The sequence below is a fragment of the Aspergillus tanneri genome (genome assembly GCF_003426965.1).
Source record: "Aspergillus tanneri strain NIH1004 chromosome Unknown AapTan_4_pilon_pilon_pilon, whole genome shotgun sequence".
NCBI classification, from domain to species: domain Eukaryota; kingdom Fungi; phylum Ascomycota; class Eurotiomycetes; order Eurotiales; family Aspergillaceae; genus Aspergillus; species Aspergillus tanneri.
The window spans coordinates 4379621-4406644 of record NW_022984631.1 but is presented as its reverse complement, the minus strand read 5'-3'; the positions used below and the strand labels follow the sequence as shown (position 1 = coordinate 4406644).

The window sequence follows — 27024 nt, the reverse complement described above, 5'->3', positions numbered from 1 at the left end:
ACGGCCATTGTGATCCATTTGTGGTTGAGATAAAAAGGAGGAGTTGTCGCGACGAAATTATTGTATCATGCGTCGTGTTGTACCACTAGTCCCAACACGTTTATCAGTTTCCCCTCCCTTGGCGCAGGCGTGCCCCCTCCTCCAAGGAGGATAACAGACCAGTTAAGTCCCACTTTCGACACCTACGGCAAGCCATTGATTCCACTCCACAATATCGCAAATTTTGATATTTTCTGCCGGCAGACCTCACCAGAAATATATTGACTTGCTTGGTTTCAACTTTTGCCTACTAGTCCTAAGCAGCGCGTAGAGGTGCAAGCCATGCTTAGGTGCCATACACATGGTCCGTACGGCTGGACCTGCTGGTGCTGGTGCTGATGTGCGAGCAACTGGGGCGGTAAAGGGTCTTGCCAAAACTCGCGATATTGCGGACTGGAATCAATGGCTTGCCCTACAGCACCGGAGCGCTGCGGCGCTGAATTTCCGTGTTCCGCCACAGCCTGCAGGGAATCGCACTAGAGAGGAAATAAAATTACAATCAATTCAGTACGTGGGGACCTGCTCCTTGATTTCATTTCATTTTCATTCCCTAGATAATCTACGCCCTGTCTGGACAATAGGACTCTATTGTTCGACCTCTCATAGGCACAAACAACATCCTGGAAAACACGCTGGCAACAGGCTTCAACTATCCTTATCTGGGCGCTCACCTGGAGCAATCATCAGTAGAGCAAAGGGGTATCCTTCCTCGTAGCCATAAGATAGAAGTGCACCAAAGAACTCTTTTTTAAAAAAAATTAGAAAATCAGCAAAATCGTATGCAGGTATAATCTAAATTGTGGATATATAGTAGTACACTCACCATAAAAGTCAACCTTGCCGTCCTTATTTGTGTCTGCCCATTTCATAAACTCATCTGCCGCCTTCTCCTTTCCATCAAATAATTTCTCGGCTATTTCCTTCTTGCTCAGACCCACTATATCAATCATTAGCGGTGTTAACAGAGTTTAAGATTATTAACATGCCAGACTTCTTTTGTTTCTGCAATCCATCATCCGCAGTTTAGTATAAACCCTTTTTAAGATGGAGTGGGTCTACGACGTTGTACATACCAAGGAATCCCAAATATCCATCAACGTGTATATAAACCGGCAGAATAAAATGCTTCCTATTAGTTAGTTAGCAAGAAAGAGGAAAGTAGAGATGAAAATCCTCAGAGTAGTATCTCACCCAGACAACTTTCTTTCAGTCTTGTCAGACATTTTGTAGTAAGTCACAGTCGATAAATGTTCCTTGATTTTAATTTGAATTATAATAAAGGGAGGATTTAGTTTGTCGAGAGCCAGGCTCCCAAGGCCTTCTTATAGCATTCTCATCAACAGTTTGGAATACTGTCGGCCTTCAGACAAGCTAGATTTATTGGACCATTGCTGAGACAAACAGATAGAAACCATTAAAACACGCAAACGGAAGCTGCACCTCTCTACTGTGCAACACTGTCTTGCATATGCACAGCGCTGCTCCTTTCTTGATATACTCTCGAGAGAAATAATCATTTGTTTACAGAACTGGTGACATCAAGATGTAGTAGTATTAAGCCGGAAATGGGGTGGCACTTGCATTATGGGTTCTAAATTGTGCAAATCCTTTTGGTACCATAAAGTGAATGGAATGCTTTATAACAGATCCAAAGCAGAAATATGTCACCAGCATACAGAGAATGCAACGTGTTTCAAGGGTTTGAAATACCACCTCACCACCAACCAATCACAAGTCATCGTCTCCAGTAACAGTGTCTTACTCGGGTATCTGGTATTAATGCGAAACTGGTAGCGGCATTCATTTTCAGGATCTGTACGTTTATAAATTGCCATGTTAATGGTCAATAGAAGATGGACAGATAAGACAATGAGAAATTACGGGCTTAAGATGGCCTGTAAAAATTTGAACAGAATTAGACCACCGACGAAGCAAGTTTGGATAAAAAAATAGTACCATTTCTAGCTAATAGGCAGGGACATTTTTATAACATATCACCAGCATAGAACTATTGACTATTGTCACCCTCAGCACAAGCTTGGTTGCCATTGTCTCTGTAGCCTAGCATTTTCGTATGGTTTGCCTGCTCCTAGGATTATCCAGACTTCTAAGAACCCTAGCCTAGTTCCTCAGACGGCTAACCATGTTCCTAAGAGCTTAGAACACGCTCCTTGCATATAGGATAATCTCTGGAGCGGAATAAACCTTTATGGAGCTTACGTCACCCCACTATATTTGTAGAGAAGTGGATATGGTAAGAAACAGAAATTCTTGGTCTATTTAATACTCTGAAAGAAAACAACTGCGCTTCTGCTTTTAGTATAGATGGTTTATTAGCTGCAGACTTCGTCTAGGAATGCGGACTGTGCGTAGGAGAGGCAACGAGTAAGGTTACAACCTATTTATTAATACAGAGTATAGCAGGCCAATATATTCCTTCTAAACCCATGTTAGAAAGCCCACCCCGTGATTTTAAGAAACCTATCCTCCTAGGTTATGTGACAAAAGGAATCCAATCGACAAGTTATTTTTAACCAATTGTCACATAGGCTTTCGAACAGTGAAGATTAAGAGGTTAGTGCAACCTTAGTCCTTACATAGTCCACAGGTAACATCAAGGCATCAGTGCCCATATCCAATGAGCTGGCTCGCCAACTTCAACGTAGACCAAAAGCGGGAGGTTCTTCGACTGGAACAGGTCCCGCACAAGTAGGTTGCCATAGATAGTGACATAAAATAATGGGGAGTGTTATAAAGTGTCCGGCCAACACACCGGGATTTTACCCCCGGTGGCAGTGAAGTCACCCATTGTGTATATCAAGAGGAACCCCCAAACTTGCACATCATCCCTTGGCACCTTTGTTTAGTACATGCAGTCCTCTAATTTGCTCGATGGGATAACTGGGGCAGATTCTTGTTCACTGCCTCGCTCTCCTAGATTAACCAATTTATCCTTGCAAATAGTGTCAAGGCCTAGGTTGAACCTTTCCTGAGGCACCAAGTCTGCTTTATCCACTGTTGATCCCGTAATGTAGAGATTTCCCACATTTCCTGTCCGATATAATTCTTTCTTCCTTCGTTCTCTACGTTTGATGTTTCGTTGGATCGCCACCTTAGAATCCATCCATTTTACCAAGGTGTATAGGACCGTCACAAATAGAGGAAATCAACTTATCATCCTCTATGTATTTAAAGGTTCAGTATCGTGGCTTAGATTAGGTTTCACCCTCACCAATCTGCGATGAGCAAAGGTAGAGAGTATTGAGGCAATAAAAAAAAGAGAAGTCAGTCGGACCATTCCTCACTTAAAGTTTTGCATCGCAAGTGGAGACAGGAAATTCCGAGGTTACTGCTAGCTACTCAACAAATGGCACTTCGCAGTCCACACATACGGACAAAGTGCCAGACGCCCCCGCTCCAACATGCTACCTTTGGGCCCTGAAAGGAAGATGTGCAACGAACCAAATTAAAGCCGTGGAAGACGGAAGTGCCAAGATTAAGGACTATATTATTATTGACCCTAAGCAGCCTAGTGGTGTTTGCCCTTATACGCCTACATCTGACACACCCACCTATCCCAGATTATCTGGCTTCCACTTGCTTTCTGATCTCTAATAGGCTCGAGGCTTGTCAAGAAAAATTGGTCACGATATATTTACCTTCCATCTAGATACCTTGGTTCGCTTTTGTTCCTGTTCTCTTTATCGATCAGTTATTTGTAATAGGTTTCAAATATCCTTCCACAAATGCAAAGGCTTGAGATATTTTATAGTCCCTTACAGATCCTATATTAAATACTAATAGTGTTTTTTTTTAGCAGCTATGTTTCCTAGAACTTGAGATTGTACTATAAATTTGCTTCCGCTTTTGTACTGCTATTGTCAGAAAACTGGGGATTTACGTAAAACAACAAGGCATTTAATAATACACGTGTGACAAGCGGTATGATTCCATTTCAGTTGTGTGCGTTACAAATTGGACTCATTAAGTTTATATGAACATGTCCACCAGCTATCAATGCATGATATTTCTTGCTAGTCCCCATGATGTAGAGTGACACAATATGCACTTAACTAGATTCATGACAAAATCTGACCCTATCTCGCCGTTAGAATCCAAAAGACGCGTGAACTGTTCATAATAAGCTAGTGTCCGTGCTTCTCAGGCAGTGTAGCTGATAACTAGATCTCGAAGCGAAGACTTCTGAGTCAGTTCATCTCGTCTGGTATGTATGTGCATAAGTAAAGTCAAGAAGATCAAGGATACGAGATGCATTATTGTCCTCCTGCGAGAAATTGCACAGGTCTCGGTGAGATTTCAGACATTGCTGTTGCAAAGGGCCAAAGGCTCAACCAGATACCATGTTGCAGATATGTATAATTTGGCGTGAAAGAGAAGCTCAGGATCCGAAGAGAGCGATGCAGTTTTGCCTGGGAATTTTAGTGACCGGAACCGTTCCCACAGCTGCTCGTAGAGAGAATCAGAAATTACCTCGACTTGAGGGGTAGATACAGCTCACTCCGCCAGGTCATCCCAGTACTTTATTGTCATGTTCTTCTTTTTCTTCCTGTCAGAAGCATTCCAACCATCCCCGAGGTTTGGTTTAGGGATTGGCTCGGACTTTTCAAGTATAGGCTCAGGCTCTTTAGGTGTAGGCTTAGATACTGGGCCTAACACGCGTGCGGCAAAACGACCCACCCTCCAAGAAGAGGCGTTCAATACTTCAGTCTTGTGTGTGATTGAATCTGTTCTGATTTTTCTCCGACAAATGTAAAGCAGCTTACATATAACTCGCATTTCAAATCTAAAACCTCACTCAGATTCGAAAATATGCCCTGTTCAACCAGACAGCAAAATTTTCAATTATGAGGATAAGAAAAGGAGACAGAGAAAGATAAAACATAATCTTCAGTGCATACGACTGTACAATTATTTCATGAGCAGACAGCGTAAGTGGAAAGTTAGCGGCGATTGTCTGGTTGGAGTTGCTGCCTATAGTCTTTGTTAACACAGTTGAAAGATGCAAGTAAAAGAAAATACTGTATGTGACAGATCACCGCAGAGTCTGAGGCCCCATGACAACTTGCATACAATTTGCATCAGGTTCAGCCAGCCTTCGAAACAGACCCATTCATCCGTAACCAAGTAGAAGAGGAGTATTCTTTGATCCACAGCACGCAGATTTTATAGCGCTACCTTCCGTCCCCTCTATTGTACTGTAGAATACACTTAAGATACACTAACTAATCGATGCATAGTGTGGCTGTACAGTATTAATTGATGTTTAACATTTATTCAAGCCACCCTTAAGGCTAATTATACTTGTCAATGTTCATTATCTGTAAGAGTATGAAAACCTGCCATTCTGGGGATGTGTTAAGATATTTCTTATAATGATGTTCAGGTCTTTCATCAAGTATTTGCCTGAATAGCTCATAACAAATGTTGCATATCAAGTGTAAACCCCTCAGAAGTTCAGAGCAAACTTTAGATCACTTGATAGCCACTAATTACTCATACCACTGGTGGGGAGGTTCTTTTAGTACATAGCATCCATATTTTGTGGCTGAACTAATTAGTAGCTGAGATGAAACACGCATGACTGTCATTACTTTTAGTGGAGGCTATCACACCTAATGCACTGCGCAACGGGCGATCTCGGCATCTTTTGAAGCTCCTATAATATCTAAGAAGAATATTTTCTCGTGCACATCTTAACCTATCGGGTCTAAACCGCGTGTCTACTTTCTGCTTACCTTGCAGGAGAGCTTATGGAGGATCATATTGATAGGTCAGTTCACATTTATCTTTCGCCCAGTATGAGGAAATGTTCGGGAATAGTCAAAGAGTGCAGGGAAGCGTCAGTTTTGAAGGAGCTGTGCATGTTGCCATAATTCTTCTAAATCCGTTTTTATATTAATCCCAAATATTATGTACCAGAGAGTCTGGTTAAAAAACATTCCAAAGTTTCGTAGCCGTAAGCTTCCATCATCCATGGCTACATAATTTGCTAATACCCTGTTGATATTAGCTTAAAGATGCATAGCGAACTTCTCCGAATAACTAGACAGACAACGTTTCCTTTTCGTGCGGCTGATCTGATGCAGGCCCTTGTGCTACAGCGGGGTTATGCCATATACCACCTAACTAGCGTTAAGAATCAAACTGCAGATATGCAAGTCGGTTCTCAATGCGAATGTGCTGGCACCTTTGCAACAACACCTCTTCCATCTACCTGCATATGCAGTGTGACCTTTCCAACTTATGCTCCCATACCAGATTCCTCCCGTCCGCAGTTGCCTTGTGTGTGAAGATTTCTAACCCGCTGAGCTGAACGTATCTTTAGAATATATTCCGTAGATAGTGGCAGAGAAGAGAGAACCAAATGCATATAAATATCGTTTGTTTTCCCATGGTAAATCTGAACTCGGACTACCAAAACAAGTTGAACTTTCGTACCACCAACAGAATCAACATAATTCTTAAGTTTTTCGAACTTTCCGTGACTCCAGCAACATGTCTCACCAGCCTATTGTTCTCGAGCTCATTGACTTAATTGACCGTAACAAATGGCAAGAGACGTTCGAGGAGGCAATTAAAAAAGCCCGCGAGGATCCTAACGCTGTGGACGATTTGAACAGCGAAAACATAAAAGACTTGAAAAGCTTCTTCAAGTTCATCGATTCCTATGTGACGTGGATACCCATGACTGCTGCGGATAGAGATATACCGTTAAAGAAGCTCTCCATTTTTTACTTTATCCTAGACAAGCAACCAGTAATAGACTTGCAGACGAGTGTTACTGAGAAAAAGGATGAGCGCACAGAGCTTTCAGACTGGGTCGTCAAGTTTGCCAACAGTCTTGGAACTCATATGGACAGTCCTGATTCTATTTCACCGAGCAGTATTAAAACATTCCGGAACAACAAAGACTACTCCCTACATGAGTATATTCCCGACAACTGGCAATCATTCAATGAATTCTTCGCCAGACGGGTGAAGAAGCAGTACAGACCAATTACCACCGAACAAAAAGCTATCGCTAGTCCTTGTGACGCAATATACGATGGCCGTTGGTCAATTGCGTCGAATGGAGAGGTGACATTTGCAAAGAAATCCCAATCTATCAACTTCAAGGGCATTACGTGGAAGATCAGTGAGCTCCTAGATGATAGCCAGTATAGAGATGAGTTCAATGGGGGCGATTTTATGCATGCATTTCTCTTGCCACATAATTACCATCGCGTGCATGCCCCAGTGGGTGGAAAGGTGGTTGAAGTGAAGACGATTCCAGGTAATGTCTACTTGGAGGTAGGATCGAAGAAGCATGAAGGAATCACCCCGATCCGACGAATGCCATCAGGAGATGGCAATGATGTCGATGCTCAGGACAACCCTGGCTATCAGTGGAATCAAGTTCGCGGGCTGATCGTGTTCGACACAAGCAAAGATACCGATCTGAATATCGGATATGTGGCACTATTTGCTGTAGGAATGGCACAAATTTCGTCAGTGGTAACTTCAGTCACAGCTGGCGATCAGGTTGGAAAAGGGGACGAGATTGGACTTATAAAATATGGGGGGTCGGACTACGTGCTAGTCTTTCAGAAGGACAAGATAGATTTCAGCAAAGCACAGCAAGTGTTTTACCCTATGGGTAAGTCGTTGAATATATATGGGAAGTAAATTGGCACAGGAAGTTTTTGCAACCATTTTGGTATGGTTATCGTATGATTTTCGGGTCTCTGGCAAATATTCAATTCAATTTAATTTAATTCAAAGTTCTGATACCTGTTGCAGCCCAACTTTGAGACGTTTAGCTATGCAGGCGCTTCACCAATGAAGCAAGAACTCGAGGTCCTTTAACGCCTGTTCTAGAAAGCAAGGCCGAATATGATAAACACCAAACCTAAGGAAACTGTTATGACCATTCGCTCAGGGGAGGGAGGGATACATACGTAGGGAGCTATAGTGCTCCTCTGCCAACCATTCCTTCCCCTGAATTCCACAACAACAACTAACAATCAAATAGTGGAAAAAAATATTAACATACAACAGCCGGGATTCGCTGGTGGTCACCCACCCAACTACTAACCAGCCGGCGTGTGGTTTGAACGCGGTCGCAAGTCGGGTGGGTGCCGCCCGGGTGAGCTAGCGGGTGAGGCCGCTTTACCGTCGGGTGAGCCGGGTGAGCTTGGGGTGAGTGCACAATAGATGGGGTGAGCCGCTCACCCTCTTCCTCACCCCCTCACCCAGCTGAAAACTCTAATACCCACTATTATGTTAGACCTGATCGAATATTGGCTACTTGATCAAGATCTTCAAACGCCGGCACTCTTGGCAGCTAGCATAGCCAACGAAAAACTTGCAATATATTGCTGCCTGGAGAGGCAGCATTGGCATAAGTTGATCAGGAGTCGGTTTTCGGAAGTAGTGTTGGTCCATTATGATAAACATTGCAAACACCGACGACGCCATTTGTTTTGATTCTCTACCCAATGGCCTCCTGGTGCTCAAGACTGCCACCTCGCCCCAATAGCTTTATAAATTAGCATTCAAGTGTTGTAATTCCTGTGATTCAGTCCTTTCTACAAATAAGGTGGCTGACGTTTAGGGTGATTAAATAGGAGAAAGCGGCCAATCCAGACTTAGGATCTTTAGATATTAATCTAAAGCAATATGTTTACATTGTTTGCTAATTTGCTTTTATTGGATGTGGTGGAATGTAGTTTTAAGCAAATAATTATGGCTGGCATATTATATATTTGTTTAAGAACAATGCGCTCGATGCTAGCCTTGTGTAGTTAATTTACTCAGTTAAGGCCGGTAGTCATCCCTCCAACAATAATTACCAGGAAGTCTTTATCCCCTATATCTTGATTTTTAGTAATCACTGAGGATAGCTTAGAGAGTAGAGAATTAGTAGGGTTTACTATATATATGGCGAGGTAAATCAGTAGTGATAACTGTAGAAAGGATTGCAGTTGGCTGGTTGGGCCCTTCCGTTTAGGCCAATAGTGCATAAAACACTGACTTCTGATTCATTGCTTCGGATAATAGGAAGGAAGCGACTTGCCAGAAATTGAAACTAAGAATATAGTATTAAACTTCATACATCTTTTATATACCATCAATCCATTGCCACTGCTAGAAAGAGCAAACGATGAAAGGCACACTTCTATTGTCCCTTTTTTCTAATATATTATTTTTCGTCGATTAGAAGCCGGGCACTACCAAGGAATTAGACTATTGCGCTACACATTCACTGCTATATATATGGGCTCATCCGTGAAGCAATGCATAAAATTCTCTAACACGATGCTCGGTAAAGAGCTTTAATTCTTACATACATCTCCACAGGCATGTCTTATGTATTCTCGACAATAATAGACCAATGGGAGACTACTTTTCCTCTTGCGTTGCCTCCCCTTCCAGCTCTCGAATTCGACGCTGAGCCGAGTCGAGCGACGTGGTCAGTGATTCAATCAGGGCCCCCTGTGACTGAATTTGTGTCACCTGGGCTATCTGAGCCCATAGATTAATCTGCTGTTGAACTTGGTGGAGGGCCTTCTGTTCGATCTGCTGCTGGAATTGTTGCAGCATCATTTGGACCTCGTTCAATACCTCCTGCTTCGATTCACTCTGAGAGAGCCGTTCCTGTTGTTCCAGTTCGGCCTTGAGTTGTGCCACCCGGTTTTGATACTGCAGGGAATGTTGCTGCTTCTGTGACCGCAGAAGATGATGCTGAGTCTGACGCCGGACTGGAATCATCGCTTGCGGCTGGCCCCTTGTACCCAGTGGTTGGTGTTGCTGGGGTCCCACGACGTTGCTTGTATGGTCTGACTGCCGGTATGGCGGGGTGGAGCCAGCAGGCAGCTTTGGAGGAGTTCCCAGAGACGAGACCTGCCCGGTTATGCTAGGTCCGCGATCAACTTGGTCTTGTCTGCCTTGCTGCAGTGCAGTGGCTTGGGTAGGAGGGTAGTTCATGTTTACTCCAATCAAGGGAAAATAAACAGCAAAAAGAGAGAGAAGTATTAAGAAAAATAGTGGTTTGATGTGGTTGAGAGAGGTGGTGGACTGCGATATCGCAGGCTGGGGCTTTTCTGGAGGAAAGTGAGGAAAATCTGGGAGAGAAGGAAAAGAGGGGAGGGGGCCGGGATTTTATAACTTCGATTTCGCTTAGTTAGGTTACGATAGCGATGACTCGCAATAACGGAACTAGCTTGCGATTGATGATTAATGCTGACAGAAATCAGAAGAAGAGTTGTTCAACAGGATGGTCAAAAGCTGTTTACCAGGTGGTCAAGAGTTGCTCAACAGTGTGGTCAAAAATTATTCAACAGGATGGTTAAAAGTTGTTCAACAAGGTGGTTAAGAGTTGCTTAACATAGATAAAAGATATTTAACAGGATGGCTCAAAAAGTGTTCACGAGGTGGTCAAAAGTTATTCTACAGGGTAGTCAAAAGCTATACAACAGGGTGGTCAAAAGCTGTACAACAGGGCTCAAGAGTTACTCAACACTGTGATCAAAAATTATCCAACACGATGGTTAAAAGTTGTTCGGCGGGGTGGACGAGAGTTGCTCAACTGTATGGGCAAAGTTGTTTAACAGGGTGGTCAAGTTCAACAGGGTGTCAAGAATTGCTCAGAGCATGGGCAAAAGTGTTCACGCATCTTCTATTTGTTTTATAATGGCAGCATGCACTACGCACTAACAGATGGGTAACTGCCATATTACCTTTGTCTGAAGGCATCAATGTGTGGAGTTGAAGGAGGGCGCCTCATGCTGGTCCTCTAGTCATCTGGATGAACACAGTACCAAGATAAAACTCGCCACCTCTTACACTAATTATATGGTGGCGCTGGTTTGCGAGGTTGAGAATGGCTTCCTAATGCTGCATTTCTAGAAAGCACCGGTATTAATGTGTTTGACCAACCCTTTTGGTAGATCAAGGTGGCACTTTACTAGCTGTACTCTAATTTAGATGTCTTCATAGGACAAGTTCGAGATCTTTAAAAGACCGAAAGTCATAGGGGGGAAGCTGCAATCTACATAGCTTTTTCATCAACTAACAATTTCACACCGACTCATGACTTAGAGCCACCATCACTCAAATGGATGTTAAGGAAGAACTCCACAATCATCTACATCTATGTCAATGGCAAGATGAGATTGAATTTCTCTGTTATATCTTATATACCATCATCACCCCACAGGACGTAAAATGTGGACTTTCAAGTCAGGCCCTGGACTTGTTGTGCTTTGTTGAAAACTTCATAAAGGCCTGTAATATTCCTGATAGAAAGCTAAAATCAATGCTTTCAGAAGACGAACAAGCCAATTTGAAACGCTCCCTTCGTAAGGCTAAAAAAATCCGACATTTAATTCGGGGACTAGATTTTCGGCCCGTAGATCTTGCGACGCATCAAAGCTCGGGTCTGGCTGGAACCCAATATGGACATCAAGCTGATAATATCGGTCGCTGCGGCCACTAAGTGCTGTTGTTGTACACAGCTTCCAACCTTGGGCTCAACATTACAGGGTAGAATACTCCAGATTTTTAAAAACAGGAAAAAGATGCACAGCAAGTGGTGTTTATATAGACTGCAATAAAATATGTCGACCAAAATGGGTCTATATTACTGATTATTCAGCATCCGCTCGGTCCGACCTTGTTCCTTTGTTGACCTTTTTTATTCAGTTCTCCCAGATAGATTCAGAGAGTCAGAGACCTTACTTTCAATATAGATGGATCCTTATCCATAGATCAGTGATACTAGCTCATACGCGTATTCAGCTGGCCGACAAAATAAATGGGGTGAGGCGGTACGACGGGTATCGTCACCTCAGGGTTCATTCAAAGGACGAATAGCCAATAGTAGCATGCCAAGGCAGATGCTACGGTGAGGCAGAACTACCAGCTTGGTATTATCGGGCGGTTGCAATTGCGGCCTTCCCGCCTCCCATCGTCCTCCAGTTTGTTGCGCTCTCCGCAACGAATACTCAAACTCTCTCTTTCACAGTTATCCTCGCTCCTTTGGTGTTACACCGCAAGGTCGTATTTTAATGCAGGCATGGCATCGCGCTTAAATCTCTGGAGAAACGTTCTCCGGCAAAAGCCCACCTCCAGAAAAGCCTCCAACATCTCATATATTTCTTTACCACTAGACATACCTATAGAGGAGGAGACACTACCTCATTATAAACATGAGCATTACTACCCAGTCACTATCGGAGACGTATACGAGACCAGATATCAAGTCGCGGGCAAAATTGGCTATGGGGCGTACTCAACCAGTTGGCTATGCCAGGATCTTCGGTGCGTACTTTATTATAACTAACTCTAGCAAGCTTCCTTTAACAAACCACTATGTTTAGGGACAATAAATATAAAGTACTGAAGGTGTCCACAGCGCTGCCAAAGTTCCCTACTGCAACAGATCGCGAGCTAAATATTTACGAGCATCTTACGAAAGTTCATTCTACTCACGGAGGCCAATCCCTAATCCGTGAGCTTTACGATTCTTTTGAACTTCAGGGGCTAGTCGGCAGACACTGCTGTCTAGTTCTGCAACCAATGCACATGACGCTTCTTGAAATGATAAAACTCAATCCACGGCCGTTTGATCCACCCCTGCTTAAAATGATAGTTAAGCGACTTCTTTTAGCTCTTGACTTTTTACATACTGAGGCTGGGGTAATTCATACAGGTACTCCGATTTCGTTTGCTATCGCGCAGGAGTCTAATTGCTAACTGGATCTAGATCTGAAGACCGACAACCTGATGCTCAGTCTAGAGGACAACACCATGCTAGTTGATTTCGCAAAAGCAGAAGCCGAGGATCCTAGCCCTCGGAAGCAGATAGACAAGTGTCGTATTATATACAAGAGTCGAAGCTTCCGCCGACCTGCTGGAAATAAGAGCTACGGACTCCCGATTCTATGCGACTTTGGTGAGGCGCGGATTGGCAAAAAACAAGAATCTGGCCCGTTTGTCCAACCACATATTTATAGAGCACCAGAAATTATATTTGAAATGCCGTGGGGGAATGCCGTTGACATTTGGAATCTGGCAGCTTTGGTAAATACAGTGCTTGCGTATTTGCCATGCCAAATTGCCTTACTGATTACTCGGGTAGATATGGGACCTTTTTGAAGGGGAGCATCTCTTTGGGGATATATTCGACACCAAAGGTGGCCACGATCCATTTAAACATCTGGCACTCATGGTTGGCTTGATTGGGCCACCACCGAGCGAATTCGTCAAACGTAGTGAGACGACAGAACAGTGCTTTGACTCTACCGGTAAGCGCCCTCTGTTGCGTTGGAAGTTTATTGTAGGCTTGGCCACAGGTATGGGGCTAATACACACGTAGGCTCCTGGGTTGCCCTTGAAGATGCAACTGTACCATCGGTCTCCCTGGAGAGTCTGGAGAGGCGACTCTCTGGACAAGAGAAAGAATCTTTTCTTCGGTTCATGAGGTCAATGCTCAAGTGGCTGCCAGAAGAACGGAAAACCGCAAATCAACTGCTCCAGGACCCATGGTTGCTATAGTATTCTAGTCAAGCCTATGTTTGCCTAGTTTTAGGCACCAACCTCTATCTCCTGTCCTTTATTTTTCTTTTTTCTTCCCGTCACTTGGACACGTTTGTAATAAATGAAATCTCTTGAAAGCCCAGGTTCAGCTTGGTCCCTAGATCCGTAAATCAGTCAGCTACTAATGTGGTTAAGAGCCTAACACTGTGGCTTTCATCCATTACATCAACTCCAAGGACGGAATTGTACTGGAATATATTTTGACTGACGTCCTACTTTTAGGCTACATAGCGAATCATTGTATGTGAAAGTCCATTATATAGCAAACCAACTAAGCTAAGAACCTGAGCTCAAAGAACTGGGGAATAATAGCACCCTCTGCCTGCTAAAGAAGCTTTTCAGACTTGAACAAAACTAGCGCGCTTTAAAAGAGGGTAACCTGTGCCGGCCTTCTAGATTTGTCAAGGAGTCGACCCCGCCCAGGTAGAAGCCAGTTTGGCTCCCTACAAGGTACCACACCTACTCAAATCCAGCAGAGCTGGACTCGGATGGTGGCTTTTGCTTGTAACGAAACTTTGAGGTCCCATCCTCATGAAGATGTCCCGTTCCTACCCTCTTCCCTTCTTCATCAAGAAACTGGACCGAGATAACCTTGAGCGGGTCGGTTGGATCCTTGTGCGATTTGTGGAGCTCTGTTCCTTGGATCGAGGCTTGCTTGATGCGGGAATCCTGCAATTAATCAGTTGAATGAACTCTACAGAGGATCAAGAACTATGGCTCACTCGTGACTCCTGTTCCTTACAGTATTTGTCGACAAGAGCCATGTGTGTCGAATCCTTGAAATCGCTCAGTTTGACCTTGCCGACATAAGATATAAAGCGGCGGGCGATAGTAGTCATAGTGCTCGGCTTCAACAATAAACAGAAAGGATTTTGAACAATGTGTACTAATAAGGGCCAGTATAAGCAGATAGAAACGAAAGAGGCGACGGAACCGTACTGTATATATAGAGAAGAGTGGGGTACTTCTACACCCTACGGTTGCATTACAGATGCTAGGTGCTTCAAATTACGCACCAATTAGACAGTCATGCACTCTCACAAATCATTTTGGTTCTTGAACCAAGGGGTTTGATGTATCTACAAAAGTTTTCGTTGGGGGAATGAGGGGTGCAATTGAGCGGTAAACGGCCTGCTGTCATTTGCCACAACTGATCTCCACAGTTCTAGGATCAGAAATTAGTAGAGCTCTTCCAGCCAATACCATGGTTACTATGCACTAAAAGTCGCTTCAGACAACCAGGTCGACAAAATGATTGGCGTGCTACGCACAAGGCTGAGTAAAGTGGCATGTACAGAGTCTAGGGAGGCATCCTTAAAATGGGGGTAAGATGATTGATTGGATCATAAGGTAGCTCCCTATGAGGTGTAACCGTGATGGTGTACGTACACATTTCTCTATAATTGACATATCACTAGCACCGGCGCGTAACCTAGAATAGGCCCCATTACGGTTAGCAAACTGGGCAAACGTGCGGCACGTCTGTCAAGTGTTTAAGCAACAAAATTATGTTGAGTATTTCGCAGATCCAGATTTTTTTCTACAGCTGTTGCAGCTCTCTGCGATAGTCTGGGATTCGCCAATCCACGGAATCTAGGATCGTTTCGTGATCCGGTCCTCAAGGTATGGGGAAGTGCAAGAAACTTCAAATTGCATCCTTATTGTATACAGTCCCCAGACTGTATGTCAAGCTTGCCGCTGGCAATTACTGGGGCCCTCTTAATGGCAGATTGCCTTGGTGAACGCCGACAGAGGCTAGAAGAGATTAAAAGCACATTAGCGCTTAGATGCTCCAATACGGGCCATTTCTATTAAAACCAAACGTGCTAAATTGGAAAATTATGACAGTCAAGAAGTGTGGCACTGCGAGGATGGGTTGTTTACACACTGTGACTTTGACACCACACCGAAACAATTGCGCTCAGGCCCTGCCAGGGCGAATTGTACTTGATATTCGATAACAGCGGAGCTGCTAAGCTCCGACCCCGTGAGTGCCTGAGGCAGATACGATATTGCAAGAGTCATGTGACTCATAACACCCCACCTTGGTGGGGATGACTGTCTCTTCAAAAGCTTCATCTGCTGGGAATGCTCAACAACCGGAGGCGTCTCGACAAACGTTTCGATCTGTTTATTGCTAGTACATATAAATACGCGTTTTGTTCTCGAAAAAAGAATTATACGCTACACCGAACCAGCCAGCGGTTTTTCTATGTCGAATCAATGTCCACATCCGATCCATCAATTATCCCCTTGTTATCAGATAACATCAGGGACTATGCGAAGGAAGCTTGGAAAGAAGCCCAACCAGTCGCCGAATCTTTACCCAAACCGAAACGCAGTACGATTGCACGGTTCTTTGCCACAGATGCTTGTGACGCTCCCATACATGCGGCTATTTTGGAATATCCACTGAAGGTGAGGGTCTTATATAAAGGGTTTATAGATATAGATTCTAACAGCTGATGTAGGTGCAGTTATACCAAAAGAATACTAGTCTGCCGAGGGAAATATCGACCTATAAAAGGGGAGGTCTTGTCGTGTTTCCTGGGAAGGCGCTTGTTGGCCAGACCTTTACAATAATGATTCCTCTTCACGTATGTGGGGAGGTCACAATTGAGGGATTGGCCTTAGATACAGATCATTACTACCATATTCCCAGGGAATGTAGTATCGACGTGCCCGGAGGTGCAAAATTAACAGTGCTGGTCATATCAGATTTTTCGTGATGAGTTACTGAGAATACAGTGCTATACTTATATGTTCCCTTCATCTAAAGAATTTGTATTAATACACCACCCGAATGTTTCATTTCAGTTTTATTTTATTGACGGTTTGCATGGTAGAAAGGATATATGAGATACTGCACAGTGCTTTACTTAGTGGTATCCCCTTACAGGTCATAGTAAGTGCTTTAATACCACACTCAAATACTCGAGCAAGGCTCTCATAATTCAACTCCACTCCACTGGCAGAATGCATCCTCAAATCCTCGGGCGGCATTTTGGTAATTGATCGAAGTTTGGCAAAAACTGTTCTCGAACCCACGGGCGATATCATCGTGATTTGGTATTCCCTGCGCGGTTTGATGAAATCTATCTCTAAGGCATTGAGGGACATCCTCAGAGCTTGAGTCTCCCACGGGATGATGGAAAACATTCTCAAATCCTCGAGCGACATTCTGGGAGCTGAACTCTCCTCCTGCACCTCGGTAAAAGGCATCCTCAAAGCCTTGAACTACAACGTTATATGGCGTACAGTGAAGTCCTTCACCATGTGTCTCGGTTCTGACTGATGAAATATTGCTTTGGTCTCTGCCGTCTGAAATATTCATGATAGCTGACGCATACGCAGGGGATTGCTGACTGTCTACTCCTGTCGTCGTCGCTCTCGTGTTAGTCGATGAACAATGAATTTCGAGGGACGAGGGTTGGCTTGAATTAGGTTCTCCGGTTGTTGACCCGGCAAAGGCGGTAATTTGCTGACTAGCAGCAAGGGGCAGCCTCCATGGACTAGTATCTAGGGTATTGTCAATACCAAAGGGACTAAGTAGAGTCATACATTGATAATTGTACCGTTAGGTATCCCCCGATGCATTTCTGAAACTAAGGGCGCCACACATGGTCCACAATCGACTGACTCACCCGGTGGTTGAAAAGAGTTGACTGATGGTTCCAATGACGGGACGTCCTGCGAACCTAATTGCCCTCTAGCCTCATAATGATTAAAAAGATTATTTCCGATTAACTGGATGTCGTTTGCTAACAAATCTGACCGGGGGCTGCGGCAACTGGAAGATACCGACTCCGAAGAGCCTATTCCACTATCTACCGCCGCTTCGGATGTATTTGTTGGGCCGGAGATGTTCATACGATCTGTGGTAAAAGTTAGTCCCTACTTCTGCGAGTCTAAATACGGCATGTATATTACCAATCTCATCGTTTCGGGCTCGGAAGTGGAAATCCTGTGCACATTCTCCTTGGCTATAAGTGAAGGAAAATGCACTAGACCTCTTTCTGGCTGTCTTGGCGGTCGTTGAATTGTCATGCCAACGGCGCTTTTGGCCTCTCCTTTGAAGAGGCGCTTTCTGCAGATGCTGCGGTACTAGCTGGGTTGTGCAAGAATGCTAGCCTGTGTCTGTGGGACGCGTATGCATTATACACAGCTTCAAAGGCTTTCTGCAATATAGATCGATATTTATGATTGCACATTAGTGCTTCATACTCATTTAACGCCTCGATCTCAATCTCTTCCATCTTGGCACGTTCGAAACTAGGGGTAACGTCGCGTTAATAGTCGACCTGTACGTTATTAGGTAGCCACTCACCTGTTCGCAGCGTAGGTAATAGGGAATTCTAATATAGCCTCTCGTCGCTCAAATAGTGACCACCGGCCCCCATATCGTTGAAGCTGGGAGCATCGCTTGCGCTTGCGACTTTTAGCATCCCCCCGTCAAATTATGGGAGCGGTATGCTTGATCTACAATGTTCCTGATAGCTTTAGTAAGGTATGCCCTTGATTTACTGTCTCCGGATTCAGGTTCGCCGAGACGGCGAGCCTTATTCTTCTCAGCTTCGCCTTGCAGTCGTTTTTTTTCTTCCTGAACAATGTCGTAGAGGATGAGGAGTATAACCCTACGGCGAACAGGATTCATCTTAGATGCGTTTTCAACTTCCTCGATGTCGCTTAAACAATACTCAACAAGCTCAGTGTCTGCGCGGAAAACCTTGAATCCCCAAAACTTAGACACTGGTTCTAAGATCCAGTCATAGAGGTGTTGTGGAATATCATCTCCGGTCCGACAGCTCCAATTCTTTGTAAGTTTCGCAAGATGAGAAATTTGCTCCGCTGAAAGGTGTTTTTGGTTTTGCTTTCCCAACTTTGGAACCATGCCTTAGTTGTGTTTGTTGGATCGCTCCGACTGTGTACTCTGGAAATCAACTTTGCACGGCACGAGGTGATCAAATTTTGAGAATCAGAGATCTGTCTTAGCATACAAGCAGCATCCTTATCATTATTAGTAGGTTAAGTAGCGGGAATTCTGCCATTTTAACTTACGAAATCGCCCGCAGACTGCACTGCTTCTGCTAGTTCTCTAATTTTAGTTGGTATCACAGATTGGGCCTGGTTTAAATAGTAAGTATGCTGTTTAAAGAAAGCCACCTCCCTGCATAACATACCGGTGAGCTATTACTATTGCCCATTATGTATAATTTAGGACGCTTGAAGGATGTGGACTACCTAAACATCGATGGTGAAGATTGTGAACGTATGGAATGATTAACCCCGCACTCAGTCACTCAGGGGGAGATGTTAGAACTTAGTTAACTAGCCCTTGTGGCTTAACTAATTAGCTCCCTCACTTAGTCTAGGTCGATTTGCGATCCCGTCATGGGATCAATCCAATAGCCAAGCGTCTACCACTGCACAAAGGGTTGGATGATCATGGGGGGAAGTTGGAGGGGGGATGCTTGGATCTAGCGGAAATAGTATCGCTGATACTGTATCAGCTTCCCTAAATGATATTTTTACATAGCCAAAGCTGTAGTTAGCTAACTTTTCGCATGATCTCTTACATTTTTATTTCAATCTCTCCTACGTCTACGAAATGCACATAGAGATGTAAATGTAAAATTAATTATCTCTTTTGTCAAGAGGGTAACTTATAACTACTTTATTCGTATAAGTAAGCTCCCCGTCGAATGTTATTACTTCTGGCGCTCGTCTAACCCAATGAACTCTACGGTTATCTCTGGCAGACTGTTCTCAGCTGCTTAAGATTAATGCGCTCTAGCGTTAGAATTTTTTGACTGTTAATTATATCGTTTGGAAGCCCCACGGTTAAGCAATATGATTTTATAGTTTTATATGCTATTGTTCGTCTACATTACTGATATAATGGTAAGAGTTAGGAGCCTCAATTACTAACCCATTTGTACTTAGAGTAGATATATGAAGGAATAGGCGGTCATCCATAAGTATCGCCCGAATTCTGATACTGATACCTCTGTACTGCCCCCATTGCCAGGCTGTGATTGGGCCATGTAGTGAGGGATTAGATGACCGTACTTCTTTACTATGACTCACCTGAAAAACGCCGGAATCATTTTTGGGCCAAGATCTCAGGGGTACGAAGTGATGGCGCTAGATCATCAACTCTTCTACTCTTACTGGAGCCTTGTCTGATGCCATTATGAGTCCGTGCATAATTTACGCCAAGATTCAGAAAATGGTATCCCGTAGGTTTTGCTGATTTTTTAGTGGTAATAAATACCCTGCACTCTGAGTGGTCAGTAGAGTCACCGCTTGTTAAATGTATTGTCAAATTTGTCGAAGTGAGTGCGTACACTCAAAATCATACGGGTGTGCCGATAAACAAACCTGCCGGCAGAAAAATGGTATCCGATAACACAGAATCCAGCATAGCAGCGCTTAACTAACGGTAGCAATTACTGGGAGCGGATGGTGACGCACGGGAAGTGTTTCGACGATCGCCTACGTACGATATGCGTCACCCACAGATACCAGCTCAATTAGCGGCTTATGATAGGCGCTGGTGCCTAGCGAGTCTTGTTTATGGTCCATCACTCTTAACAAATTGATGAGAATTTAGAGTCCGCACTATCCAACCTTGGTTCGAGGATTCGGTTTGACAAAGTTACACTGTGTAACTATTTTCGGTATTAGACATAATTGTAGTGTTCCGATTTTTTTCAGCTTGACTCGGTCTCTGTATGCGATAAATGGCTTAAACAACACCGTGACACAATGTCGACCTTGTTTTAGTTTAATCACGGTCAAAAAGATCTATATAGATATTGGTGATGACCGCGAGTCTGCTTTGGGTCTAAGAAGACCTAATGGCTCAAATCAGCGGAAGGTTTCTGTCAAAGCCCGAGGTATATTGTCTGTTTAGTAGCTCAGCTTATTCCCATAAAGAGCTATGAGTCCCCTCCTTGCATCTATATTATCTTTTTGGGGTTGCCTTGGCCTATCACGTAAGGCTGCTGACCCGTGTTCCCAAGGTTTGTTCATGCATTACTGATATAGAAGTAACAATCTAATCAAGTCACAGATCCTCTAGGCTCTCAGCTAAAGGATGGGCAGACTGAAGTGGATGGACGTCCTGTGTTTCGCAGACACTACATAAAGGAAAAAGTTGGGGATAGCCATTATAGTATAGTGCGTCAAGAGAGTTGGCGCTATTTCATCAATCTCACGCAGGAAGTGCAAACTACTGCATTCAAGCTAATAGATGTTGAAGAGAAGGTGCTTCTCGAGTCGGAGCGTGGTCGTCAGCTATTGGAGGATCATAAAATATGCAATCGTCTCGGGTGTATGAAATAAACGAAATACCGTTTTGTTTTACTACGTTTCTTCCAAGATAATTAGAGAATCCTGCGCCCGAGTCTCGATTGCATTTTTAGTTCTCTCTATACCCGACAAGCCATTTTCGTCCTTTTTTTAATCATGAATACTTTGGTAAGGGCAGGCCAAACCTATTATATCTTCCATACTGCATATATTGGGCCTCATATTAGGTCCTGCCTTTTGTTTTAAATTCAGGTTTTCATCATCTATGGCCAACAAGTCGCCACATGTGAGAGTACAGTTTCGTCTCTAGGATGCACCTACGCTAGATTGTCTAGACTTTCCCGGTTTTGAGAAGATTTGGACCGACAACTATCTAGTATTAAAGAGACAACACCCATGACGTATTGAAGAGTGCCAAGGAAGCCAGCCGCTTGCTTCTGTGAGTGATATACTAAGCGATCAGGGGTATGTGATGCAGTGCTCGAATTTCAAAGACCCGGAAAAGCCAGCTGTGTCGGAGGGACGGCCCCAGATTTACTTCACCTACGGTGGTGAATCTGTATACAAATTCAGCAGTCGCCTATCTTAGATGGCACATGTAAGTTGACCATGTCCTAGCTATGTACGCATGAAATTAATCAAGGCCCAGCACACATATCACTACATATGACTGCCTGAAAATACCAGTAAGGGGTAGTCATATAGTTTGGTCGGCATCGTGTCCAGCTCGAAGCTCAGGCTGAAATAATGTAACGTAGGAAGGGGCTTGGTACTCGTAAGGTATTCGATCGCCGGTGTTAGAGCTGGACCTCCGGAGGAATACGGATGGTAATACTAGGTGAATAGGGCCATACTATAAAAAAGCCATGAAAAGCAGTATGTAGGAGAAATAATTCTATTATTCTCAAATAACAACTACCTCCTTTCTCTCGTTCTATACAACATTCTCGAGGTGGCACCGAGAATGGCAACATCTGGCCCTAGTGGCATTCTTCTTGATACTGATTTATCTCGTTTTTCGCTTTTCTACTTTAGAATGCTCTAATTGCCGGTTTATATTCCAGGAAGTCGTCTGTTCTTTGCAGGTCAATATCCTTATTGTTGATAACGATACATCTCCTTGTTCCATGTTTCTTTTTGAAGCATCCTGTCAGTGGCAGTCATCCTGGGTGCTTGGAAGGGGTTGGAGGGCAAGTCGAAGACAGTGACAAAAACTGCGTGAAGCTGCTGAACGCAAGGTCAAAGAAGTGACAGGAGTTACTGGCTTATCATTCCTTGGAACTGCTCAGACAAAGTCATCGGATACTGTTGAAGTTGATGGGATACACCATTGGGTCCAGTTTACATATATTGCTACTGTTTATGGGCAGCCTGGCTGGAAGGAAAGAGAGTACGCCTAGAAGGAGATGGACGTCAGAATCGGGTGTGGGCAAAGAAGGATGATGTGCTGATGGATCGGAGTGTATTCTGTGGAAGTCATCTAGAGACTATCCTTGAGGCATTTGATGCCGTGGATAATAATTTTCACATTGGCCGCGTCGATTACAATCACCATGACATTCGTCCGCTAAGTAACAAGCGGCCCTAGCTAACGTTTCGCTCCATTTTATTGATACTTGAGTCTAGCAATATCAATCCTGTTCTGTCAAAAAGTCTCTTGAGACTGTAAATTGGTTATCACTGCCCCATTTGCGCTTATGTTTCTTACAACTTTCGCTAGGGTACTATGATGCGACAGTAGCGTCAGATCAAACTATACTACACTTTCAAGCAACGCTAATTTGCACTATGCATGTCCCCTATATTATAATAGACAAAGTATAATAGCTTCCATATTTACATTAAACTAACACAAGAGAATATACATAGGGTGGTGAAGGACATATTACTATAAGTTGTCTAATCTGTCTCAGGGTAATATTTTGCCCATTCGAAGGCGACGTTTCATATTGTGTATAACTAGCCGTGTCGTTAATTAGTCATCGAACTTTGGCCATGGAACACGGCAATGTTTCCGTGGGTACAGGGGGTCTGGCCTTCCATTTCAATTCCGCGCATCTGATGGAGCATTTGGGTTATATGTGCATCCGTGATGGAGAACCTCGGGAAGAAGATATCACAGAAGTTGAAAGGGTCTATAATGAAAACCCAAAGCATCATAAGGGATGTTTCCAGTATTGCAAAGGTGGGGTCGAATGTGAAAGATTCCTTAACTCCGGCAACCAGGTATATCGCTCCTACCCCAAGTTTAAAGACATCCAAAACTAATCTTTTGGATAGATTCGGAATATTGTCGAAGGTTTGTTAAATATGCGTTTTCCAGATATCAAAAAGCAGGGCCCTGCTATTGTTGAGTTCGCTGGCACGCGAGAACAAAAAGGAGAGTTTATGAGAGCACATCCATCATGTGAAGCCGTCTCTGTCTTCCGCCCACTGAGGGAGCCTGCGTGCTGGGATAATGGACTGTTTAAACTTTATACCTCTTCCCATCACCAGACCGAGGTACAGTTCCAGAATACTGATAGCAGGGATGCGCATGAAATTGTTGTTGGAACCGATGAGGTTTTGGTCATTTTCGGTGGGCTCCACGTCCAGCCGTCGCCGAACAGTGGGACACGGATGGTTTGGCAGGGTTTCTCAAAGCGTCCAATGCTAAGTGACATCTGGTCTCCTCTGGCCCTGCCATTTATGAAGGTCTAGCGCATTGTTTGCTATCTGATATTCGTTTAGGATGGTGGAATCGTTCGGTTGCCGGACGGTAGTGTGGGATCTCTAAGAAGAGTTAGCCATTAAATTCAATGTATAGCCGGACATTGTTACCGGTTGCTGCCTTGTAAAACTGCAATAGCCCGTAAACTCGGTTGTTAATTTCACAGCAAGACCTTGCAGATCAGCATATGCACCGTTCTTTAGAAGCCGGATAGTATTCCCTATCTCCGAATCATAGAAATGGGGAAATTTTGGTAAAACTGGAACCATCACTGCAGAGATTCCTGGTATGCCGACTTCCCGCTCAATCCTGCGAAGCTTTTGGCCACATTCAAACCAGCCACGGGCTTGAGATGTGTCAGGAAGCTGGTGCTCGCGGATAAAGGTTCTGCACAGGCCATGATTAGGAGGGCGCCTAGAATGGTACCATTTGTTGGGAGGTATTCCTGACGAGTGTTCCAGCCAATCCTCATAAGCTACTGATAGGAATCTCATAGCTAGTAGGCGCTGGAACAGCTCGCTTATGGTTGGATTTCGACCCCTGTTTGGCCTCTTCCGAAGGAAGGTAGTCCGCATGTCTTGTTGATCTTCATATAGGTTGATCTCGTCAATAAGGGATGTCTGATCCCTTTCGAAAAATGCTACTAGTTCCCCTATTTTGTCGGATGCGCCATTTAGTATGTCACAGGCTGTGACAGCTCGAGTGTATTTGGCCCCTCCAGCCATGGATATCCAATGGGATTTGGTCCTTAGTGAGGAGAAGAGGTGAAAAGTGAGCCTATGCAGGTGTGCCGTAGGAGTGGGGGAGAAAAAAGACTGGGAGATGGTCTTTGGAGAGGGAGTCGGGGAAGATGAAAGCTACTTCCGGTACGCTTGCTGCTTCCCATTTTCAGCCTCAGTACCTACCCTCCATGTCATACCAATTTATCCACTAATGAAACCGGTCACAAGGGCTGTGGAGTTCTATAAATCTAGCCAGTGGCAAGGCTAGACGCGAATTCAGGAGTAGATCACGCTGGCAGGTAGTATCAATTTTATGGTTCCGGCGCACTAGTACTGGGCTAGCCAGGCTAGAACTGTCTTGGAATAGTCTTCCTACAACATCACAGCCTGCAATAGGTTAAACATTACCACCCATTTGCCATTTTTGTATGCGAGCCGCAGTGATTCTCTACGCAATCCGATTCCCGGGTAAATGAATTTATGGCTAGCTTTTAATAGTGTGTTTATGATCACTTCTTGGAAGGTAGTATTTACGGAATTCCAGATGGGCCTATTATTTTCCAGTGGCAGCGTCGGTCCCATAGGACAGGCATTTGCCAGCATAAGATTTACTCTTTGATCTCCCTCTGAAGGGCTAACAGATTTTTACAGTGGGGGTGGCGCTTGTAAGATTACTATATTCCTCTTCTTTCCCATCTAATGCATGCGTCTATCCAGGCTAATGTGTAGCATCGCATATAGACGATGTTCCTAGAATTATAGGAATCCCTTCTTGCTATTATAAATACGGGGAAGGGCATCAGTCTTGTATTTACTTGTGTACGGGCTCAAATCCCCAGGCAATTTGTCAATCATGGATCCTATGCTTAGTGTGTCCTCTGATAATGCGTTTTATGTCGTGACTGTCATGACTATCTACGTGTAATTATTTTTGGGGGCAAAAGTTACAATTCTATCCAGGTGGAGTTATTCCCTTGTCTTTTTTGCCAAAAAGAACGTCGCCTAGGAATAATAGTATGTGAGCCATTTTTCTTCCAAAGATATGCCGCTGACTTCTCTAATGATTTCTGGGGCATTAAAAGAGCAGGTGCAAAAGGCTCGCTATATGGATCAACAGTTGGAATCCCTCCGACAGGAAATTGAGCAAGATATGAGTCGAATGTAGGTACTCCTGTAAAGTTATAATTTCCCGCTGACTTGGTACACAGCGAATGAACTTACGCATTTAGCTTGTAAGTAGCTAGAGGGTGAAAGCCTTAAGTTAGTTTCAGATACTATCATTCCTTGGAATTTTGATGTGAGATATGCTTACTGATCTATTAAAGGATCTTGGAAACAAAAGCCAATCCTAACCGTTCAAGATATAAATCAAGAAATTCTCAGGCGTCTACAAAAATTGAAACACTAGGAATAAGTGTCTAATCCAGTGTTGCGAATCGCAACCGAGACCCAAGGGTTCTTTCCAAGTGTAATCATAGAGGTGCATTGTGAACACACGGTTTGCTAGTAGATCCGATAGTATACACTATTTCCTTTCTTCCCCCCCCCGGGGCACGAGAGCAGGATTTAGACAACCACAACTTAAATAAAAGTTATGAAAGTGGGAATAACTTTCCTAAGAACGCTCTAGCATCATTATAATGGTATAGGAAGTTTGGTTTGTCTAATTAAACAAAACCCACCAGCAAATGAAACAAGAAGGACGAACACCAACGGCCCCCCAATACCCACAATTTCTAGTCTATATTGGTTAGGTGTAATGTAACCCGCTGGACCATTAACTATGTCACTCTATTCAGTCTAGCTCTATTAAAGGGAGAACCTATCATATATTGAATCCTCGTTAGATCCAGCATGGTTTATTTTAGTAGATGGAAGTTTTGTAGTGTTTTTGCAACATAGTTTCTACTAATATTCCTTTGCTCCCAGCTTGAATCTTCTTTTCCTTACTTTTCTTTCTCTTACCTCTTCTCTTTATCATACACACTCACTTATATCTATTCCATATTTTTCGTTTCAATAGTTCGTGATCGTACGTTTAAATAGTACTTCTTGGATTTTATATTGTTCAAAATCACGCAAGCAGAAAGATGGAACCAATTTTGAGTTACCCTGTGGCCTATACTAATGAAAACCAGCGCCCTCAACTACAATCATCTGACTCCTTCGATCCAAATCTCCTTGACACCCATACAATGGGCCTTACATTCAGAGAAATCACCATGAAAAATATCCAAAATTTGAAACAAGATACCTGCAGCTCGCTTGCAAAGTTTCTAATCAATATCATTGAACCAAGCAAGAAAAGCCAGCATCCATACAAGGGCGGATACTCTACAAAGCCAAGTTGGTGGCCGACTTGGGTTCCTCATAGAGCACCAGACAATTTAATTAAAAAGGTGAGAGTGATGCACTGGAATGCCCCTCCCTCCACTCCCCGTCTTTTTTTTTTTTTTTTTCATAAATAAACGAGGGGGAGTAAGAACCAGAGTAAAAGAAATCAGCTAATAATGACAGAACGGGTTGAGTTATTGGCCCATATTTTTGTAGAACCATACCTATGGCAATTAATAAAAGTGCCGCTCAAGGAGGAAATATTTGATTGCAAACGGCAGACAGGTTTCAAACTAAAGAGCGTGA

At 43.7% G+C, this 27024-nt stretch overlaps 8 protein-coding genes across 8 annotated transcripts; 3 read left to right on the top strand and 5 right to left on the bottom strand.

The window, feature by feature from the left end:
* Window positions 1-684: 684 nt before the first annotated feature.
* ATNIH1004_006617 (uncharacterized protein) lies at window positions 685-1262 on the bottom strand (the record flags this gene model as incomplete). Its single annotated transcript, XM_033571244.1, has 4 exons — window positions 685-782; window positions 863-976; window positions 1113-1168; window positions 1231-1262. 4 exons carry the CDS (start codon window positions 1260-1262, stop codon window positions 685-687), a joined length of 300 nt encoding a protein of 99 aa, XP_033427276.1.
* Window positions 1263-6555: 5293 nt separating this feature from the next.
* ATNIH1004_006616 (phosphatidylserine decarboxylase) lies at window positions 6556-7725 on the top strand (the record flags this gene model as incomplete). The annotated part of the gene is made up of 1 exon (XM_033571243.1): window positions 6556-7725. One exon carries the CDS (start codon window positions 6556-6558, stop codon window positions 7723-7725), a length of 1170 nt encoding a protein of 389 aa, XP_033427275.1.
* A 1716-nt stretch (window positions 7726-9441) lies between these two features.
* Window positions 9442-10026, bottom strand: ATNIH1004_006615 (uncharacterized protein; the record flags this gene model as incomplete). Its single annotated transcript, XM_033571242.1, has 1 exon — window positions 9442-10026. The coding sequence occupies one exon, from the start codon at window positions 10024-10026 to the stop codon at window positions 9442-9444; it is 585 nt and encodes a 194-aa protein (XP_033427274.1).
* A 2222-nt stretch (window positions 10027-12248) lies between these two features.
* ATNIH1004_006614 (serine/threonine-protein kinase) lies at window positions 12249-13596 on the top strand (the record flags this gene model as incomplete). The annotated part of the gene is made up of 5 exons (XM_033571241.1): window positions 12249-12360; window positions 12455-12751; window positions 12806-13122; window positions 13181-13346; window positions 13418-13596. The coding sequence occupies 5 exons, from the start codon at window positions 12249-12251 to the stop codon at window positions 13594-13596; spliced, it is 1071 nt and encodes a 356-aa protein (XP_033427273.1).
* Window positions 13597-14097: 501 nt separating this feature from the next.
* ATNIH1004_006613 (uncharacterized protein) lies at window positions 14098-14477 on the bottom strand (the record flags this gene model as incomplete). The annotated part of the gene is made up of 2 exons (XM_033571240.1): window positions 14098-14307; window positions 14361-14477. The coding sequence occupies 2 exons, from the start codon at window positions 14475-14477 to the stop codon at window positions 14098-14100; spliced, it is 327 nt and encodes a 108-aa protein (XP_033427272.1).
* A 2108-nt stretch (window positions 14478-16585) lies between these two features.
* Window positions 16586-18529, bottom strand: ATNIH1004_006612 (uncharacterized protein; the record flags this gene model as incomplete). Its single annotated transcript, XM_033571239.1, has 6 exons — window positions 16586-17157; window positions 17283-17513; window positions 17569-17746; window positions 17802-17910; window positions 17966-18066; window positions 18122-18529. 6 exons carry the CDS (start codon window positions 18527-18529, stop codon window positions 16586-16588), a joined length of 1599 nt encoding a protein of 532 aa, XP_033427271.1.
* Window positions 18530-22947: 4418 nt separating this feature from the next.
* ATNIH1004_006611 (uncharacterized protein) lies at window positions 22948-23652 on the top strand (the record flags this gene model as incomplete). Its single annotated transcript, XM_033571238.1, has 2 exons — window positions 22948-23178; window positions 23233-23652. 2 exons carry the CDS (start codon window positions 22948-22950, stop codon window positions 23650-23652), a joined length of 651 nt encoding a protein of 216 aa, XP_033427270.1.
* A 72-nt stretch (window positions 23653-23724) lies between these two features.
* ATNIH1004_006610 (uncharacterized protein) lies at window positions 23725-24387 on the bottom strand (the record flags this gene model as incomplete). The annotated part of the gene is made up of 1 exon (XM_033571237.1): window positions 23725-24387. The coding sequence occupies one exon, from the start codon at window positions 24385-24387 to the stop codon at window positions 23725-23727; it is 663 nt and encodes a 220-aa protein (XP_033427269.1).
* Window positions 24388-27024: the final 2637 nt, after the last annotated feature.